Genomic DNA, 21,971 nt, shown 5'->3' on the forward strand with positions numbered 1-21,971 from the left:
ACCCCTCCTCTGATAAGCAGCTCATTGTCAACAGACAAGGTGCATAGAAAGCTGTGGTGTGGGCGGGGTTAGCTTTCTGAGCTCTGCTACATGCTGCATATAAAATCTCTGATTGTGTCACAACTACTGCACCCAGTAAATTAAGTGATACATTGCTGGAATCAGGCTCACTTGCCCTTGATTATGTTACTTTCAGATTATATAGCAAAAAAACTGCTGACAGATTCCCTTTAATGAGTTATGCAGTGTTATATTTGTAATGTTCACTAAAAGAATGGCTCTGAATTCAGCAGTATTCTTCTTGTCAAATCTGCCCAGACAGCTGATGAGAGTTCATAGCCTAGTTAACACAGCCTAACGCAGGTGGAATCAGTGAAGCATAGTAGTAGAAGAAAGCCGAGACTATTGAAGCTTAATTTCTGAGCAACTTTCTTCTATACAAATCTTTTATTTCCCTATAAGTAGTGAATAGGAGTCAGATGAGGACATAAGATTGAACATATCGCCATAATGCAATTACATACTGGTGACATGTTGAAGGCATCATGTCTGCAGTACAATGTGTACAGTACGGTTTCGATTATTAAAACACTAGATGGTGGCCCGATTCTAACGCATCGGGTATTCTAGAATATGTATGTATGTATGTATATAGCAGCCACATAGTATATAGCACAGGCCACATAGTATATAGGAGCCATGTAGTATATAGCACACAAATAGTATATAGCACAGGCCACGTAGTATTTGTCTGCTATATACATACATACATACATATTGCAGAATAACCGATGCATTAATACAAGTCACGCAGTATATAACACAGCCCAAATAGTATATAACACCGCCCACGTAGTATATAGCAGCCACGCAGTAGATAACACAGGCAACGTAGTACATAACACAGGCCATGCAGTATATAACAGTGGCCACGTAATATATAGCACAGGCTACGCAGTAAATAACACAGCCCACATAGTATCTAACACTGGCCACGTAGTACAGTATATAGCAGCCACGCGGTATATAACGCAGCCCACGCGGTATATAACACTGCCCACGTGGTATATAACACTGCCCACATAGTATATAACACTGGCCACATAGTATAAAATGCAGCCCACGTGGTATATAACACAGCCCACATAGTATATAACACTGGCCACGTAGTACATAGCAGCCACGCTGTATATAACGCAGCCCACGCGCTATATAACACTGCCCACGTAGTATATAGCAATGTGGGCACATATCCGTGTTAAAAAAGATAATTAAAATAAAAAATAGTTATATACTCACCCGCCGGGATCCAGCGAAGCTATCCCTATGCGCGTAGCTGCCGCCATCTTCCGTTCCCAGGATGCATTGCGAAATTACCCAGAAGACTTAGCGGTCTCGCAAAGAATCCTGGGAACTGAAGATGGCGGCAGCCGTGAGCGTATCGTCGGACTACGGAAGGTGAGCATAGCAGGTTTTGTTTTTTTTATTTTTAACCCCTTCATGACCCAGCCTATTTTGACCTTAAAGACCTTGCCGTTTTTTGCAATTCTGACCAGTGTCCCTTTATGAGGTAATAACTCAGGAACGCTTCAACGGATCCTAGCGGTTCTGAGATTGTTTTTTCGTGACATATTGGGCTTCATGTTAGTGGTAAATTTAGGTCAATAAATTCTGTGTTTATTTGTGATAAAAACGGAAATTTGGCGAAAATTTTGAAAATTTCGCAATTTTCACATTTTTAATTTTTATTCTGTTAAACCAGAAAGATATGTGACACAAAATAGTTAATAAATAACATTTCCCACATGTTTACTTCACATCAGCACAATTTTGGAAACAAAATTTTTTTTTGTTAGGAAGTTATAAGGGTTAAAATTTGATAGGCGATTTGTCATTTTTACAACGAAATTTACAAAACCATTTTTTTTAGGGACCACCTCACATTTGAAGTCAGTTTGAGGGGTCTATATGGCTGAAAATACCCAAAAGTGACACCATTCTAAAAACTGCACCCCTCAAGGTGCTCAAAACCACATTCAAGAAGTTTATTAACCCTTCAGGTGCTTCACAGCAGCAGAAGCAACATGGAAGGAAAAAATGAACATTTAACTTTTTAGTCACAAAAATTATCTTTTAGCAACAATTTTTTTATTTTCCCAATGATAAAAGGAGAAACTGAACCACGATAGTTGTTGTCCAATTTGTCCTGAGTACGCTGATACCTCATATGTGGGGGTAAACCACTGTTTGGGCGAACGGCAGGGCTTGGAAGGGAAGGAGCGCCATTTGACTTTTTGAATCAAAATTGGCTCCACTCTTTAGCGGACACCATGTCACGTTTGGAGAGCCCCCGTGTGCCTAAAAATTGGAGCTCCCCCACAAGTGACCCCATTTTGGAAACTAGACACCCCAAGGAACTTATCTAGATGCATAGTGAGCACTTTGAACCCCCAAGTGCTCCACAAATTGATCCGTAAAAATGAAAAAGTACTTTTTTTTCACAAAAAAATTTTTTAGCCTCAATTTTTTCATTTTCACATGGGCAACAGGATTAAATGGATCCTAAAATGTGTTGGGCAATTTCTCCTGAGTACACCAATACCTCACATATGGGGGTAAACCACTGTTTGGGCACATGGTAAGGCTCGGAAGGGAAGGAGCGCCATTTGACTTTTTGAATGAAAAATTATTTCCATCGTTAGCGGACACCATGTCGCGTTTGGATAGCTCCTGTGTGCCTAAACATTGGTGCTCCCCCACAAGTGACCCCATTTTGGAAACTAGACCCCCCAAGGAACTTATTTAGATGCCTAGTGAGCACTTTAAACCCTCAGGTGCTTCACAAATTGATCTGTAAAAATGAAAAAGTACTTTTTTTTCACAAAAAAATTATTTTCGCCTCAATTTTTTCATTTTCACATGGGCAGTAGGATAAAATAGATCATAAAATTTGTTGGGCAATTTCTCCCGAGTACGCCGATACCTCATATGTGGTGGTAAACCACTGGGCACTCGGCAGGGCTCGGAAGGGAAGGCGCGCCATTTGACTTTTTGAATGGAAAATTAGCTCCAATTGTTAGCGGACACCATGTCGCGTTTGGAGAGCCCCTGTGTGCCTAAACATTGGAGCTCCCCCACAAGTGACCCCATTTTGGAAACTAGACCCCCCAAGGAACTTATCTAGATGCATATTGAGCACTTTAAACCCCCAGGTGCTTCACAGAAGTTTATAACGCAGAGCCATGAAAATAAAAAATAATTTTTCTTTCCTCAAAAATGATTTTTAGCCTGGAATTTCCTATTTTGCCAAGGATAATAGGAGAAATTGGACGCCAAATATTGTTGTCCAGTTTGTCCTGAGTACGCTGATACCCCATATGTGGGGGTAAACCACTGTTTGGGCGCACGGCAGGGCTCGGAAGGGATGGCACGCCATTTGGCTTTTTAAATGGAAAATTAGCTCCAATCATTAGCGGACACCATGTCACGTTTGGAGAGGCCCTGTGTGCCTAAACATTGGAGATCCCCCAGAAATGACCCCATTTTGGAAACTAGACCCCCAAAGGAACTAATCTAGATGTGTGGTGAGGACTTTGAACCCCCAAGTGCTTCACAGAAGTTTATAACGCAGAGCCGTGAAAATAATAAATACGTTTTCTTTCCTCAAAAATAATTATTTAGCCCAGAATTTTTTAATTTTCCCAAGGGTAACAGGAGAAATTTGACCCCAAAAGTTGTTGTCCAGTTTCTCCTGAGTACGCTGATACCCCATATGTGGGAGTAAATCACTGTTTGGGCACATGCCGGGGCTCGGAAGTGAAGTAATGACGTTTTGAAATGCAGACTTTGATGGAATGCTCTGTGGGCGTCACGTTGCGTTTGCAGAGCCCCTGATGTGGCTAAACAGTAGAAACCCCCCACAAGTGACCCCATTTTGGAAACTAGACCCCAAAGGAACTTATCTAGATGTGTGGTGAGCACTTTGAACCCCCAAGTGCTTCATAGAAGTTTATAATGCAGAGCCGTGAAAATAATAAATACGTTTTCTTTCCTCAAAAATAATTATTTAGCCCAGAATTTTTTATTTTCCCAAGGGTTACAGGAGAAATTGGACCCCAAAAGTTGTTGTGCAGTTTCTCCTGAGTACGCTGATACCCCATATGTGGGGGTAAACCACTGTTTGGGCACATGCCGAGGCTCGGAAGTGAAGTAGTGACGTTTTGAAATGCAGACTGTGATGGAATGCTCTGTGGGTGTCACGTTGCGTTTGCAGAGCCCCTGATGTGGCTTAACAGTAGAAACCCCCCACAAGTGACCCCATTTTGGAAACTAGACCCCGAAAGGAACTTATCTAGATGTGTGGTGAGCACTTTGAACCCCCAAGTGCTTCATAGAAGTTTATAATGCAGAGCCGTGAAAATAATAAATACGTTTTCTTTCCTCAAAAATAATTATTTAGCCCAGAATTTTTTAATTTTCCCAAGGGTAACAGGAGAAATTTGACCCCTATATTTGTGTTCCAGTTTCTCCTGAGTACGGTGATACCCCATATGTGGGGGTAAACTACTGTTTGGGCACATGCCGGGGCTCGGAATTGAAGTAGTGACGTTTTGAAATGCAGACTTTGATGGAATGCTCTGCGGGCGTCACGTTGCGTTTGCAGAGCCCCTGATGTGCCTAAACAGTAGAAAACCCCCACAAGTGACCCCATTTTGGAAACTAGACCCCGAAAGGAACTTATCTAGATGTGTGGTGAGCACTTTGAACCCCCAAGTGCTTCACAGAAGTTTATAATGCAGAGCCGTGAAAATAATAAATACGTTTTCTTTCCTCAAAAATAATTATTTAGCCCAGAATTTTTTATTTTCCCAAGGGTTACAGGAGAAATTGGACTCCAAAAGTTGTTGTGCAGTTTCTCCTGAGTACGCTGATACCCCATATGTGGGGGTAAACCACTGTTTGGGCACACGTCGGGGCTCAGAAGGGAAGTAGTGACTTTTGAAATGCAGACTTTGATGGAATGGTCTGCGGGCATCACATTGCGTTTGCAGAGCCCCTGGTGTGCCTAAACAGTAGAAACCCCCCACAAGTGACCCCATTTTAGAAACTAGACCCCCCAAGGAACTTATCTAGATATGTGGTGAGCACTTTGATCCCCCAAGTGCTTCACAGACGTTTACAACGCAGAGCCGTGAAAATAAAAAATAATTTTTCTTTCCTCAAAAATGATGTTTTAGCAAGCATTTTTTTAGATTCACAAGGGTAACAGGAGAAATTGGACGCCAGTAATTGTTGCGCAGTTTGTCCTGAGTATGCTGATACCCCATATGTGGGGGTAAACCACTGTTTGGGCACACGTCGGGGCTCGGAAGTGAGGGAGCACCATTTGACTTTTTGTATACGAGATTGGCTGGAATCAATGGTGGTGCCATGTTGCGTTTGGAGACCCCTGATGTGCCTAAACAGTGGTAACCCCTCAATTCTAACTCCAACACTAACCCCCCCACACCCATAACCCTAATCCCAACTGTAGCCATAACCCTAATCACAACACACCCCTAACCCTAATCACAACCCTAACCACAACCCTAATTCCAACCCTAACCCGAAGGCTATGTGCCCACGTTGCGGATTCGTGTGAGATATTTCCGCACCATTTTTGAAAAATCCGCGGGTAAAAGGCACTGCGTTTTACCTGCGGATTTACCGCGGATTTCCAGTGTTTTTTGTGCGGATTTCACCTGCGGATTCCTATTGAGGAACAGGTGTAAAACGCTGCGAAATCCGCACAAAGAATTGACATGCTGCGGAAAATACAACGCAGCGTTTCCGCGTGGTATTTTCCGCACCATGGGCACAGCGGATTTGGTTTTTCATATGTTTACATGGTACTGTAAACCTGATGGAACACTGCTGTGAATCCGCAGCGGCCAATCCGCAGCCAAATCCGCACCGTGTGCACATAGCCTAATTCTAAAGGTATGTGCACACGCTGCGGAAAACGCTGCGGATCCGCAGCAGTTTCCCATGAGTTTACAGTTCAATGTAAACCTACGGGAAACAAAAATCGCTGTACACATGCTGCGGAAAAACTGCACGGAAACGCAGCGGTTTACATTCCGCAGCATGCCACTTCTTTGTGCGGATTCCGCAGCAGTTTTACAACTGCTCCAATAGAAAATCGCAATTGTAAAACCGCAGTGAAATGCGCAGAAAAAAACGCGGTAAATCCGCCATAAATCCGCAGCGGTTTAGCACTGTGGATTTATCAAATCCGCAGCGGAAAAATCCGCAGAGGACCAGAATACGTGTGCACATACCGAAACCCTAACCCTAGCCCTAACCCTAACCCTACTCCTAACCCTACCCCTAACCCTAGCCCTAACCCTAACCCTACCCCTAACCCTACCCCTAACCCTAGCCCTAACCCTACCCCTAACCCTACCCCTACCCCTAACCCTACCCCTAACCCTAACCCTAACCCTATTCTAACATTAGTGGAAAAAAAAAATTTCTTTATTTTTTTATTGTCCCTACCTATGGGGGCGACAAAGGGGGGGGGGTTCATTTATTATTTTTTTATTTTGATCACTGAGATAGATTATATCTCAGCGATCAAAATGCACTTTGGAACGAATCTGCCGGCTGGCAGATTCGGCGGGCGCACTGCGCATGCGCCCGCCATTTTGGAAGATGGCGGCGCCCAGGGAGAAGACGGACGGGACCCCGGCAGGATCGGTAAGTATGATAGGGTGGGGGGGGACCACGGGGGGGGATCGGAGCACGGGGGGGGAATCGGAGTGCGGCAGGCGTGGAACGGAGCACGGGGGGCGTGGAACGGAGCACGGGGGAGCTGTAACGGAGCACGGGGGCTGGAACGGAGCACGGGGTGTGGATCTGAGTGCAGGGGGGGTGATTGGAGCACGGGGGGAGCGGACAAGAGCACGGGGGGAGCGGAGCACTGGACGGAGGGGAGCCGGAGCAGTGTACCGGCCAGATCGGTGGGCTGGGGGGGCGATCGGTGGGGTGGGGTGGGGGCACATTAATATTTCCAGCCATGGCCGATGATATTGCAGCATCGGCCATGGCTGGATTGTAATATTTCACCCGTTATAATAGGTGAAATATTACAAATCGCTCTGATTGGCAGTTTCACTTTCAACAGCCAATCAGAGCGATCGTAGCCACGAGGGGGTGAAGCCACCCCCCCCTGGGCTAAACTACCACTGTCCCTGCAGATCGGGTGAAATGGGAGTTAACCCTTTTACCGGATCTGCAGGGACGCGATCTTTCCATGACGCCACATAGGCGTCATGGGTCGGATTGGCACCGACTTTCATGACGCCTACGTGGCGTCATGGGTCGGGAAGGGGTTAACATTAGATCTTTTTACTATTGATGCTGCATAGGCAGCATCAATAGTAAAAACTTGGTCACACAGGGTTAATAGCAGCGGTTATGGAGTGCGGTACCCGCAGCCCGTTACCGAGGGCATTAACCCTGTGTGAGCGCTGACTGGAGGGGAGTATGGAGCGAGCACTGACTGCAGGGGAGTAGGGAGGGACTAATCAGACTGTGCCCATCGCTGATTGGTCTCGCTAGCTGCCTGTCATGACTGCCATGGGATTTCCGTGACGGAAGTTGCCGACAGACAGAAAGACAGACGGAAGTCCCCCTTAGACAATCATATATATATGATAGAACTCTGCACTAATCCGTACCTCCCACTCCCGACTACAAGACTTCTCCCGTGCTGCACCAATCCTCTGGAATGCTCTACCCCAAGATATTAGGACCATCCACAATTTGCATAGTTTTAGGCACTTGCTCAAAACACATTTGTTCAGAGCGGCCTATCATGTTCACTAATCAAACTCATTTTATGTTTGTGTGTGTGTAGCCCATTCACTATCTCCATCTACCCCCCACCCCCTGAAGATGGCTGGACCATCATTGTAAATACATCATTGTAAATACACACCTGTACTTTGTATGTCCCCCACCTCATTGTAGATTGTAAGCTCTCACGAGCAGGGTCGTCTTATTTTGTCTTATTTTGCTTTATTATTGTATTGTTAACATTGTTACCTATGACTGTTGTGTTTGAAACTGTTAGGCTGGAGTCACACTCAGCGTAAGACAATACGGTCCATATATTACGGCCGTAATTTGCTGAAAAGTCCCCAAAATAGTGGTCCGTAGCTCCTCCGTAGGTAGGGTGTTTCAGCGTTTTTTGCGCATGGCATCCGTACTGCGTGTTTTTCTCGCAGGCTTGCAAAACCGACATACGGCTATACAAGGGATCCATGTGTAAAAAAAAAACAAAAAACATATATACTGTCTATATATATATATATATACAGTGGGGCAAAAAAGTATTTAGTCAGTCAGCAATAGTGCAAGTTCCACCACTTAAAAAGATGAGAGGCGTCTGTAATTTACATCATAGGTAGACCTCAACTATGGGAGACAAACTGAGAAAAAAAAATCCAGAAAATCACATTGTCTGTTTTTTTTAACATTTTATTTGCATATTATGGTGGAAAATAAGTATTTGGTCAGAAACAAAATTTCATCTCAATACTTTGTAATATATCCTTTGTTGGCAATGACAGAGGTCAAACGTTTTCTGTAAGTCTTCACAAGGTTGCCACACACTGTTGTTGGTATGTTGGCCCATTCCTCCATGCAGATCTCCTCTAGAGCAGTGATGTTTTTGGCTTTTCGCTTGGCAACACGGACTTTCAACTCCCTCCAAAGGTTTTCTATAGGGTTGAGATCTGGAGACTGGCTAGGCCACTCCAGGACCTTGAAATGCTTTTTACGAAGCCACTCCTTCGTTGCCCTGGCGGTGTGCTTTGGATCATTGTCATGTTGAAAGACCCAGCCACGTTTCATCTTCAATGCCCTTGCTGATGGAAGGAGGTTTGCACTCAAAATCTCACGATACATGGCCCCATTCATTCTTTCATGTACCCGGATCAGTCGTCCTGGCTCCTTTGCAGAGAAACATCCCCAAAGCATAATGTTTCCACCACCATGCTTTTCAGTAGGTATGGTGTTTGATGGATGCAACTCAGTATTCTTTTTCCTCCAAACACGACAAGTTGTGTTTCTACCAAACAGTTCCAGTTTGGTTTCATCAGACCATAGGACATTCTCCCAAAACTCCTCTGGATCATCCAAATGCTCTCTAGCAAACTTCAGACGGGCCCGGACATGTACTGGCTTAAGCAGTGGGACACGTCTGGCACTGCAGGATCTGAGTCCATGGTGGCGTAGTGTGTTATTTATGGTAGGCCTTGTTACATTGGTCCCAGCTCTCTGCAGTTCATTCACTAGGTCCCCCCGCGTGGTTCTGAGATTTTTGCTCACCGTTCTTGTGATCATTCTGACCCCACGGGGTGGGATTTTGCGTGGAGCCCCAGATCGAGGGAGATTATCAGTGGTCTTGTATGTCTTCCATTTTCTAATTATTGCTCCCACTGTTGATTTCTTCACTCCAAGCTGGTTGGCTATTGCAGATTCAGTCTTCCCAGCCTGGTGCAGGGCTACAATATTGTTTCTGGTGTCCTTTGACAGCTCTTTGGTCTTCACCATAGTGGAGTTTGGAGTCAGACTGTTTGAGGGTGTGCACAGGTGTCTTTTTATACTGATAACAAGTTTAAACAGGTGCCATTACTACAGGTAATGAGTGGAGGAAAGAGGAGACTCTTAAAGAAGAAGTTACAGGTCTGTGAGAGCCAGAAATCTTGATTGTTTGTTTCTGACCAAATACTTATTTTCCACCATAATATGCAAATAAAATGTTAAAAAAACAGACAATGTGATTTTCTGGATTTTTTTTTCTCAGTTTGTCTCCCATAGTTGAGGTCTACCCATGATGTAAATTACAGACGCCTCTCATCTTTTTAAGTGGTGGAACTTGCACTATTGCTGACTGACTAAATACTTTTTTGCCCCACTGTATATATATATATATGTCAGTAGACACATATATGTATATACTGTATATTATTACTTCATACAGCGCTAGATAGCTTTAAAGCCGGTAATTAAATTACCGGCTTTTGCTATCTCCTCCCTAAACCCGACATGATATGAGACATGGTTTACATACAGTAAACCATCTCATATCCCCATTTTTTTTGCATATTCCACACTACTAATGTTAGTAGTGTGTACATGCAAAATTTGGCCGTTCTAGCTATTAAATTAAAGGGTTAAATGGCGGAAAAAATTGGTGTGGGTTCCCGCGCAATTTTCTATGCCAGAGTAGTAAAGCCAGTGACTGAGGGCAGATATTAATAGCCTGGGGAGGGTCCATGGTTATTGCCCCCCCCCCTGGCTAAAAACACCTGCCCCCAGCCACCCCAGAAAAGGCACATCTGGAAGATGCGCCTATTCTGGCACTTGGCCACTCTCTTACCATTCCCGTGTAACGGTGGGATATGGGGTAATGAAGGGTTAATGTCACCTTGCTATTGTAAGGTGACATTAAGCCAGATTAATAATGGAGAGGCGTCAATTATGACACCTATCCATTATTAATCCAATACTAGTAAAGGGTTAAAAAAACACAAACACATTATTAAAAATTATTTTAATGAAATAAAAACAAAGGTTGTTGTAATAATTTATTCTTCGCTCAATCCTTCTGAAGACCCTCGCTCTGTAACAAATAAAAAATAATAAACCAACAATATACATACCTTCCGAAGATCTGTAACGTCCCACGATGTAAATCCATCTGAAGGGGTTAAAATATTTTGCAGCCATGAGCTCTGCTAATGCAGCGCTGCTCCTGGCTGCAAAACCCCAGGGAATGAAGGTAAAGTTGGTCAATGACCTATATTTACCTTCATTTGCGGGAGGTGCCCTCTGCTGGCTGTTCCTGGAGCGTGGGAACTTTCCTAGAAAGCTTCCAGGCTCGAGATCATATGAGGGCGCCCTCTGCTGGGTGTCTTCACTGACATATATATATATATATATATACCTATTCTATGTGTACACATTTATTCTACCTATTCTAATGTAAGCTGTCAGTGTGATTTTACTGTACACCGCACTGAATTGCCGGCTTTTCTCTCTAACACCGCTGCGTATTTCTCGCAAGTCACACTGCTGGTCCGTGTGTAATCCGTATTTTTGGGGCTTCCATAGACTTTCATTAGCGTTTTTTTTTGCGCAATACGGTGACAAACGCAGCATGCTGCGATTTTCTACGGCCGTAGAAAGCCGTATAATACTGATCAGTAAAATACGGCAGATAGGAGCAGGGGCATAGAGAATAATTGGGACGTTTGTAAGGCGTGCTTTATGGACGTATTTTATGCGCTCATACGTCCGTAAAACTCGCTAGTGTGACACCGGCCTTAAACTGTAAAGCGCTGCGGAATATGTTGGCGCTATATAAATAAAGATTATTATTATTATGGAGCATCTTTATGGCACTCTATAAGCTTACATTGTAAAGTCAAACACAGAGCATGGAGTGAGCGGGCTAGTCTGAGAAGAGGAGCAGAACGGCGCAGGATACCGGAGAGAGCAGCAGTGGGTAAGTATATAATACACTCACACTACATTACAGAAACATATTTAAAGAATAAAAAACTTAATTGGATAGCTTCTTTAACCCCTTAACAACCAGAGTAATTTTTAGTTTTGCATTATCATTTTTTGCTCCCATTTTTCACAGAGCCATAACTTTTTTATTTTTCCTTCAATATGGCCATGTGAGGGCTTGTTTTTTGCGGGAAGAGTTGTAATTTTGAACAATTCCAATGGTTTTCCAATGTCGTGTACTCGAAAATGGGAAAAATAATTCCAAGTGCTGTGAAATTGCAATCCCACAGTTGCTTTTTCATTTTACCATGTTCACTAAATGCTAAAACTGACCTACCATTATGATTTTCCAGGTCATTACAAGATCATAGACACCAAACATGTCTAGGTTGTTTTTTATTTAAGTGGTAAAAGAAATTCCAAAGTCTGTTGAAAAACAATTGAGCCATTTTCCGATACTCGTAGCGTCTCCATTTTTCTTGATCTCGGGTTGGGTGAGGGCTTGTTTTTTGCGTGCCGAGCTGACTTTTTAATGATACCATTTTTGTGCAGATACGATCTTTTCATCGCCCGTTTTTGCATTTTAATGCAATGCTGTGGCGAACAAAAAACCTTAATTCTGGAGTTTTTACTTTTTTTCTCGTTATGCAGTTTATCGATCAGGTTAATTTTTTTATATTGATAGATTGATGTGGTGATGCCAAATATGTATATGTTTGTTTTTTTATTGATTTATTTTGAATGGGTCCAAAGGGGGGTGATTTGAACTTCTATATTTTTTTTAGTATTTGTAAAAACCTTTTTTTGTTTACTTTTGGCATGCTTCAATAGTCTTCATGGGAGACTAGAAGCTGCCATAACCCAATCGGCTCTGCTGCATACAGTGGTTGGCGCTCAGAGCAATCTGGCAGTGACAACTATATAGGTCTGTAGGAGATCTCTTGTTGTCATGCCAACTCATCGGTGACCTGCGGTCACCGATGGGCGAGATTTCCGACAATTTTGCCAGAAGCGCGCATTAAATGCCGCTGTCAGAGTTTTACAGCAGCATTTAACTAGTTAACAGCCGCGGGTTGATATCAATTCCACCCTAAGCTGTTAGAGACACATGTCATCTGTTCAAAACAGCTGGCATATGCTGGAAAAGATGTGGACTCAGCGACAGAGCCCACATCAAAGCGAGGGAGTCCGATATCTGCGTACATTTAATGCCGATGTCGGAAAAGGGTTATCTATGCTGCATACTCATATAGTTAACTTGATTTGTAAATCCCAGAATACATCTCTACTTTCTTTCGTTTATCAACATTACCAAGAGAGTTTGTTGATTCCCAAATTAATTTCTAGCTTGGTATTCCCTTACAGTAATTTATTTTTTGACCAGGGAAGTAAAAATGGAGAGTTTTTATGAGCGAGCATGCTCAGATAAGGTGTTACCTCACCTTACCTTATGCTTGAGAGCTATTAGAGTATATTCAGCATGCTCGATTAATATGTTCAAGTCACCGTTGCTGCATGTCTCACAGCTGTTTGACAAACACAACACATGCAGGGATTGTCTAACAAACAGCCGCGAGACATGCAGCAGCGGGGACTCGAACATAGTATTATTATTATTATTATTATTTATTTATTTATTTATTTATATAGCACCATTAATTCCATGGTGCTTTACATGAGAAGGGGTCACATCAAAATACAGATATCACTTACAGTAAACAAACTAACAATGACAGACTGATACAGAGGGGCGAGGACCCTGCCCTTGTGGGCTTACATTCTACAGGTATTAGACCATGCCGAAAATACTCTATTACTACTTCAGCATGCTCGCTCATCACTAATGGAGAGCTATGGCAAATATGCGATGAGTTTAGCATATGAGTTTGTAGTGTGTGCCAGATTTGTTAACGTGTTTTAGATACTTTTTGTGACTTACTAGACAACATTCGAACGTATCTAGAAGATGGGGTGTGGCTAAATCGAGCGCTAAAGTATGCCCAAATTATTAATGACTGCAGAACAATGTTGGCATGCATTAGTGTTATAAATAAACCAGCCATGGGGTGGAGAAAAGAAAAGTATCTATCATGCCTATCAGGATGCATCACATCGATTAGGCAGCGGGAATCATTATGACAGATTTGGAGCGTCTTCTGCCAGGTCTAGTTTTCAGCTGTTTAAATTAAAGACACAAATAATTATTCTGCCTTAGCAAGCTTCAATGGGTTACTTGAAGTATTATTAATATATGAATGGAAAGATTATGAAGTCATGGGAGCAAATCTCCCATTTATCGTTCAAATTTATCATGCAGCATAAAGATATATTAGGATAAAAGAATATAACTTCAGCTCTCTTTAGATGTTTTATATCACTGTAAAAAATTCATCACATATAAAGCTCTTATGTGTATATTTTTATTACATGTAGTAAACAGATTCATTTAGGACCCGGATTGCCAAACAGTTTATGCAAATTATAAGAGCACTATAAAGATTATGCAGGCAATAATCTGACTTCTGGGTGCAACGCAAGTTTAGTCTAACTGCAAAGCTAGAAATAGACAGATGTACCTAGATACTGTATATTATTACAGAGAACAAAAATAACAGGCCATTGTGTTATCATAATGTAAATATATAAATAAAAAAGACAATCATATATTAAGATTTGGTTTAAATAAAACCTTCCATCCTGTTCCACCCCATAATCATATTTAACTGTGGTGTAACACTGTGATGATGTTAGGTAGGGGAGGGGGGCCTCACCCTGTCCCTGGAACTGGGACCCTACCTATTCCTGTCCCTGGGGTACTCTTGATGGTAGAGAGGCCCAAGTCTCCAACCTCACTATGCTTCTGTTAATCCCTGGTCTGTCCCCTCCCTCACACCATGGAGCCTGGGACACAAAAGTAATGTGAACAAGCCACACAAGACAAAAGAGGGATAACAGAAACTCTCTATCATACAAAAGCATCAACCAACAATAGGAAGGAGACTAGGAACAGGGAGGAATAAACTAAACAGGAAACAGGGACCAAGAGATAAACACACATGTTCAACAGAACACCTCTACAACAACTTCTCTCCAAAACGCTTAGCTTAAGCACACAGCACAGGATGAAGAATCTCCAATAGCAACAACAAACTCCTAATCAGCACAGCGTCTCCTAAGAGCAAGGAAGCAGAGCTTTTACTGGCAAGGTGGAGAGTGTCTGACCAAGTTTTATAGGAAAGTTAACAACCAGATCAGAAGCACCTGAAATGGAGCTGCATGTTTCTGACCAGCATAGAAAGGGTCATTAACTTCTTCAGCATCAAAGGAAACCCAATTCACTTAATATGAGATTCAAACACACAGGCTAAATAGAAGATCTGCGATTCACAATATGCAGTGATCTTATATCCCCATATATCCCAAGTTGGCGTGACACACTCATGACATGTGGTCCATGATGGTGTGTGACAAGTCTTCCTCTAGGGTGCAGGATATGCTGTATTTTTTTTAAAGGGAACCTGTCACCCCCAAAATTGATGGTGAGGTAAGCTCACCGTCATCAGGGGCTTATCTACAGCATTCTGTAATGCTGTAGATAAGCCGCCGATGTTACCTGATAGAGGAGAAAAAGAGGTTAGATTGACTACCCACAAGACATGTTGTTCCATGCAGTCATGAAGGAGAATCACCTTAGAGCAGAACCACAGTGGAAAAGAGAACAATGAAGAATATCTATGACTCAACAAAGGTTGGAAACTATATATTTTAGAATATATGGAAAGCTTACTATGGCGCAGTAGTAGCAGTTCTTTCATGGAGAAATTAAGGTGCTTGGTCTAACTTTAAAGGGAACCTGTCATGAGAAATAACACTGTTAAACTGCCTATTATGCAGTTAATCTGCAGGTTAACAGCATTATGATGCTGCCCAATGCCTGCACGCAGCTGAATGCAGTAGGGAGAAAATTATCTTTATTCTCCCCACCGGCATTCAGTCATAGGTGCGAGGGGGCGCCGATTCAGTCACCGCTCTGAGTATACATAGCAGCTGCTGTAACCGCGTCCCCAGCCCAGACTGACAGCTGGCCACAATGTAGGCAATGCAAGGCCAATCCATGCATTTCAATCTAAGATTGGACCGATGATCACGTACATCTGAAAAAACCCTTAATCTAAAGGTACCGTCACATTTAGCGACGCTGCAGCGATCTAGACAACGATGCCGATCGCTGCAGCGTCACTGTGTGGTCGCTGGAGAGCTGTCACACAGACAGCTCTCCAGCGACCAACTATGCAAAGTCCCCTGGTAACCAGGGTAAACATCGGGTTACTAAGCGCAGGGCCGCGCTTAGTAACCCGATGTTTACCCTGGTTACCAGTGTAAATGTAAAAAAACCAAAAACTACATACTTTCATTCCGGTGTCTGTCCCCCGGCGCTCTGCTTCCTGCACTGACTGAGCACCGGCCGGCCGTAAAGCAGAGCGGTGACGTCACCGCTGTGCTTTACGGCCGGCCGGCGCTGACAGTGCAGGGAAGCAGAGCGCCGGGGGACAGACACCGGAATGTAAGTATGTAGTGTTTGTTTTTTTTTACATTTACACTGGTAACCAGGGTAAACATCGTGTTACTAAGCGCGGCCCTGCGCTTAGTAACCCGATGTTTACCCTGGTTACCAGTGAAGACATCGCTGTATCGGCGTCACACACGCCGATTCAGCGATGTCTGCGGGAGATCCAGCGACGAAATAAAGTTCTGGCCTTTCTGATCCGACCAACGATGTCACAGCAGGATCCAGATCGCTGCTGCGTGTCAAACACAACAATATCGCTATCCAGGACGCTGCAACGTCACGGATCGCTAGCGATGTCGTTCTTAAATTGTTCAGTGTGAAGGTACCTTATGGCTAGGTTCACACAAACGTCTAAAAATTATCCTACTTAAAAAAAAAATGGGTAATTTTCATCTCAATATTCATCCATTTTCCATCCAAGGGAAGTCCGTTTTTATAAATCAGCGGCTATTAAAATTTACAAGACCAAATACAGATTCCTATGTTAAAGATTTGAAATATATCCAAAGAAATTGTATACCATAGGGATGTTCCATATGGGATCCCTTTTTTCTTTTTTTTTGCACAACCACAGACTTGAAAAGTAGAGTCTTATGAAACATACAGAAGAAATGAGTGCATACTGTGATTTTAATTTTCCCGTGCAGATTCGGTCTTAGAAAAAACTGAACATCTGAACAGCACAGTTGAATAATATTGATTTGAGTGTTGTGAGTTTTTTTCATGGCAAGCACTTGAGCCAAAAATACCATTGTGTGAACTTTGCCTGAGCCAGATAAGACACCATATTGAAAAGTAGAGAATGACTGAAGGTGGGGATGACTGACCTTCAGGTTCTATTCCAGTTGAAAATCCCAGTGCCTATGATTATGTTGATATGAACATTAACTGCTAATTTCTCATTAGGAGTATATAGGCTAGACTGTAGCTAAAACCCTCTCCGAAAAATGCAAAGTCCCATTAGGAAAATGAGAGTACTTCATAGATATTACTAGTATACATTTTTTTACCTTTTGCTAAAAACTTTTCTTTAAACATAATAAGTAAACTGGAATTGGACTATGTGCTACCTGGAAAAAAGGGTTGGAAGATGAGGAAGGGTGAGACAATGGGTTAAAACCAATAAACTAGTAAACCCGTTCAATAAAATGTATTTAATATGAAAAAATATATATGATATGAATTAGATATGCAACAGAACTTTCTAACAAGTTGAATTAATGTATTGAAGTTAAAAACAAGGTACTCCATGTACAAACAGTGGCAAAGATTGGAGCGTATGTAGGCTATGAGTTTTTTAATAGTTAAAGCCTGTGCCGCACCGTACCTACATGGCTCTGGGATTGCACCCGTGTCACCCGCACCGGGAGCAACTGTTATATAAGGGAGAGATTGCAGCTATGTGCTGTGTAACCCCTTAGATGACCATAGTATCTAAAAGAGGTTGACAGAGGGAAAATGCTGTCACTCCTCTGCCGGAAGCAGAGCCTAATAGGCTGCTGCTTGTTAGGACATGTGAGCGAATAAGTTGGTTATGCAAATCACACTCTGATCAGATTCTCTTGGATGAGGAGAAGATGGATAAATTCTCCATCTTCTCAATTGTGTCAGTCGGAAGAAATTAAACTGAACTCAGATGTCATCCGAGTGGAGTGCAATCCGATGGTTTGCTTGCACTCACTGACGAGCATTTGATAAGCATCCTACCAGCCATTTTAATTTAATTATTTCTACTGGCTGGTGTTATGCAATAATGCTTATAAATATAAATAGAGATTTATAGGCTTCTTTTATAAGAATATGGCTGATGATAAGTTTCATACGGGGCTCAATGTTCTGCGACTCTATATACATATCATATGGGAATTTAATAGTCTGACTAATAATTTACAAGGGACAATAGTCAGGAATCCCATTTGATTCATAATGCTTTTCTACACCTAGAAATAATCGGAATCTAGTGGATCACAGCGGTAATAATTACATCCAGCTTTATAACTGTGATCCAATATACATTCCTAATGGGATGTATGTGAATTCCATTAAATTAATATAGAAATGAAAGTGAAATTTTAATTACACATCCTTTTTTTTCCTCTTACCATATCTGTGTGCGATTAGATGTTTTGTGAGTTTTTGATGTTGCAGAAAAAATGCAGTGTCGTACAGTTCCAGCAAAGTGGATGGGATTTGTAGAAATCTCGTGCCCAATGTGCTTCACTTTTAGGCTGCATAAACTGATCTGTGGTGCATTTTTCATGCATCCGCAACATGTAAACGGACTTTTATGTGCAGATTTTCCAATAGAAGTGCATTAGATGCAGAAACTCCCCAGAGACGCATATGTGTTTTTAGTGCGTTCTACTGCAGAAACGCACTAAGAATGCTGCAATCCAGCTGAGCACCCACGTCTACATATAAGGAGTGACTGTTTCTATTGAATGCTGCAATCAACACATGACTGTATCAATAAAGCTTTGTGAAAGCTATAAACCAGGAAGTATCAAAAACAAAACATCTTTATTTAAAACTTGACATACAAAAAAGTTATAAAAGGGTCAAAAACAGGATAAAAATGCACTCTATAAAAATATGCAAATAACCTAATATACCTAATTGGTACAGAAATGCTGTAGAATATCTGCAATATCAATAACTCACAACCCCTTTAGATAACATTATAATTTTACAGTACAGGCCACTTAAAAAACAGCAATGCCAATTATGCGGGGTTTTCTTATAGCAACGCTTAAAAACGGCAAATTTATTTTTTACCTCAATCGAAAAAAAACCCTGCATAATTATTATAAAATTATAATGTTATCTGAAGGGGTTGTGCACTAATTTGATAGCCTTCATATCCTGCATAGCAGAGTTAGGGCTCATGCAGACATCCATGGATTTCGGTCCGATATATCAGATCGCAATGCACAGACCGGCCACGGGTCTCCTGACCCAAGCGTGGCAACCTCATAGAAATGTATGAAGCCGTCACGCTCGGCTTGGGAGAGCCACGACCAGTTTGTGCATTAGCAGTCTGTGCTCGGACCGATCGGCACGGACGCCTGAATGAGCCTTCTGTGTTCTTGGTTTCACAATGATATGTTTGAAAGTGCATATATGGCTAAGTTTTGTGCTCACAAGCGTGTTGTATGTTTAGATTTTTCAGTATTGCTGGTTTTGGGTTATACATTAAGCGTATGTGCACATGTTGCGGATTTTGCTGCGCATCCGCAGCGGATTTGATGCTGCAGATTTGCAGCAGTTATCCCTGAGTTTACAGTACCATGTAAACCTATGGAAAACCAAATCCGCAGTGCACATGCTGCGGAAAAAATGCGCGGAAACGTAGCGTTGTTTATTCCGCAGCATGTCAATTCTTTGTGCGGATTCCGCAGCGGTTTACACCTGCTCCATAATAGGAATCCGCAGATGTAAAACCGCAAGTGGAATCCACACAAAATCCGTTAAAAAAATCCCGGTAAATCCACGGTAATTACGCAGGAAATCTGCAGTGCGGTTTACCTGCGGATTTACCAAAATCAGTCCGGAAAAATCCGTAGAACAATCCGCAGCGTGTGCACATACCCTAAATAGGAAGAGAAATCGCTCTCAATTTACAACTTGTCAAAACTCAAAACGATCAGGAACATTTTACATACATTTGCTATGTGAATGTGAGTGTGTACATGAAAAGGATGATCCTGCTACTGTGATCCCAAATTAATTTTCTATATAAATTGATGACAATAAACAGTGAATTTTATGAAAGCAATGCATAAAAAGAGAACTTTTGCTTTGATTAATTCATTAGAATCCTGCTTTTGTAACCTCACATATAGAAGATTTTGTGCAATAAATGGAAACTGATATGATGTGAGAGAATTATTTGGAGAAAAAATGAACTGCTTGCATCATATTTACTAAGATTGTCTTGCCAGCAGTTTGCCACTAGTCCATAGGTAAAGCCACAAATGTCACAGGTAAAGCCAGAATGTTAGTGATTATTATACTACCTGCTTTTCTATAAAATCTACAGAATTAAGTGTTACATGCAGCGAGCCATATAATCTCAGAGAAATAATAGTGCCTAGAAGCGTTCTGAAATAATGCCGCAGTTCAGATTGTTTGCTTTAATACGTGATATTATTTGCTTGTAATAGAAACATATACTATGGCACATGACATGTCGCTGTTCTTCCTTGACCAAAATACCAATAATTAAAATGAATAATTTTTCAATGAAATAAGAAAATGTGGACTTACGGTTTGGATTCAATACTGGAGACTGGAGCGACGTAGTTTGCTGGGACGTATCCTTCTGCCTGTCCTCGAGGTTTCAAGGCTCTAGCTTTCCACCAGCTCTCATGACTAGTATTTAAGATGTGCAAGTAGTCTCCGGCATAAAATGTCAGCTCCTCGCTTGTGCGAGCCTCATAATCAAATAAAGCCACATAGGCGTCTTTGGCACTGCTGTCCTTTCTTGGATGGATAATGATATTTGGAGGTCCACCAAAGTGTACCGCATGATTCTCCACAGGGTTCGCCACATGTTTATTCACGAAAACCATGTCATTTACTTTGTAATTTTCTTTTCGAGCATTTTCCTTGCTTTCGGAGGCTCTACAGCAACAGCAACAGCTACAATGTTTTCTGCAATAATTGCCCATATTCACAGTTGAAAAACAGCGCTGATTCCTTGTTGTTTTAGATAAGGTTCTTGCTCATCCTATAGGAGAATACGTACCCTGATCCAAACTTCTGGTTTCTGTCAAATTGATATTTTCTATATAAGTCCATTAAGTCCAAATATTCACAGCATCGGAGTCAACGGAAAGGGAAAAATCTCAACATCTAGTCGTTTCCAGCTACGAGGCATCCGAATCTGTCGGCATTTCTCACTGAATGAAAAGCACACCTTGTTGAAGGCTGTATCCAGGTAAACTGGTTTGTGGAATATCTCTTCACTTTACTTCCTGGTGAAGGAATGTTTTGTTTCTTTTTAGAAGCACCGCCCAGGGTGCAAAGTTTACTCCCTGGTTCTAGGTCTAACCAGGAAGAGTACAGCAAAAAATGTAACCTTTCTGATACCTGATGAGTAAGGTAGTAAGCATATTGCTATAGGCGCTTTTCCAGGAACTCAAGAATACCTCGCCATGTAATTCATACAAATAAGCAGATGATTTCACTGTTGTAGTTACACTTACACTTATCATGAGAGTTTAGGAGAAAAGAGTGGATGGGCACTGGAAATGGGCAACTTGTATAAAGGAGTTCTGTAAACCACGTCGTAAGGTCATTGTAGGTTATAAAGGGGAAGAAAGAACTAGATCGATTGAAATCTGCACACAACCAAAGTAGCAAAAATACAAATGGGATTTTATTGGATAGTACATAACAATACACATACATTTAAAAACATTTAAAAGTTGCACACATTTCTCCCCATAATAAACTAATTATAGGGAAGCCCAAAACAGCCCATTCATATAATAATGGAACACTTCCTCATCAAAGTACATGTATAAAGTTAGTGCAGGATATGCACAATACAAAAGTTGGGATCGAGGAAGCCAATCAATATGCACAGACTTCAATCTATGTGTTTTTTTTTCTTCTCCTTCACTGCACACATGATGGGAGTTGTTACTTTGCAACGGCAGGAGGTTCATAGGATGGGGAGCACTGGTCCCTGAAATGCGAGTTCTTAGGCTGCCGTCACACTAGCATTATTTGGTCAGTACTTTACATCAGTATTTGTAAGCCAAAACCAGGAGTGGGTGATAAAACCAGGAGCTGCGCATATGTTTCTATTATACTTTTCCTCTATTTGTTC

The 21,971-nt window shown here is 42.0% G+C and overlaps 1 protein-coding gene across 1 annotated transcript in view; it reads right to left on the reverse strand.

Annotated features, from left to right (window-relative positions):
- Window positions 1-21,106, reverse strand: part of FRK (fyn related Src family tyrosine kinase) — a 182,354-nt gene extending 161,248 nt beyond the window's left edge. Inside the window, exon 1 of the mRNA XM_069726168.1 lies at window positions 20,402-21,106. Coding sequence (XP_069582269.1) covers window positions 20,402-20,805 — 404 coding nt within the window. The 5' untranslated portion in view covers window positions 20,806-21,106. The remainder of the gene's footprint in view (window positions 1-20,401) is intronic.
- Window positions 21,107-21,971: the final 865 nt, after the last annotated feature.

Source organism: Ranitomeya imitator, chromosome 5 (genome assembly GCF_032444005.1).
Source record: "Ranitomeya imitator isolate aRanImi1 chromosome 5, aRanImi1.pri, whole genome shotgun sequence".
In the NCBI taxonomy this organism is placed as follows: Eukaryota; Metazoa; Chordata; class Amphibia; order Anura; family Dendrobatidae; genus Ranitomeya; species Ranitomeya imitator.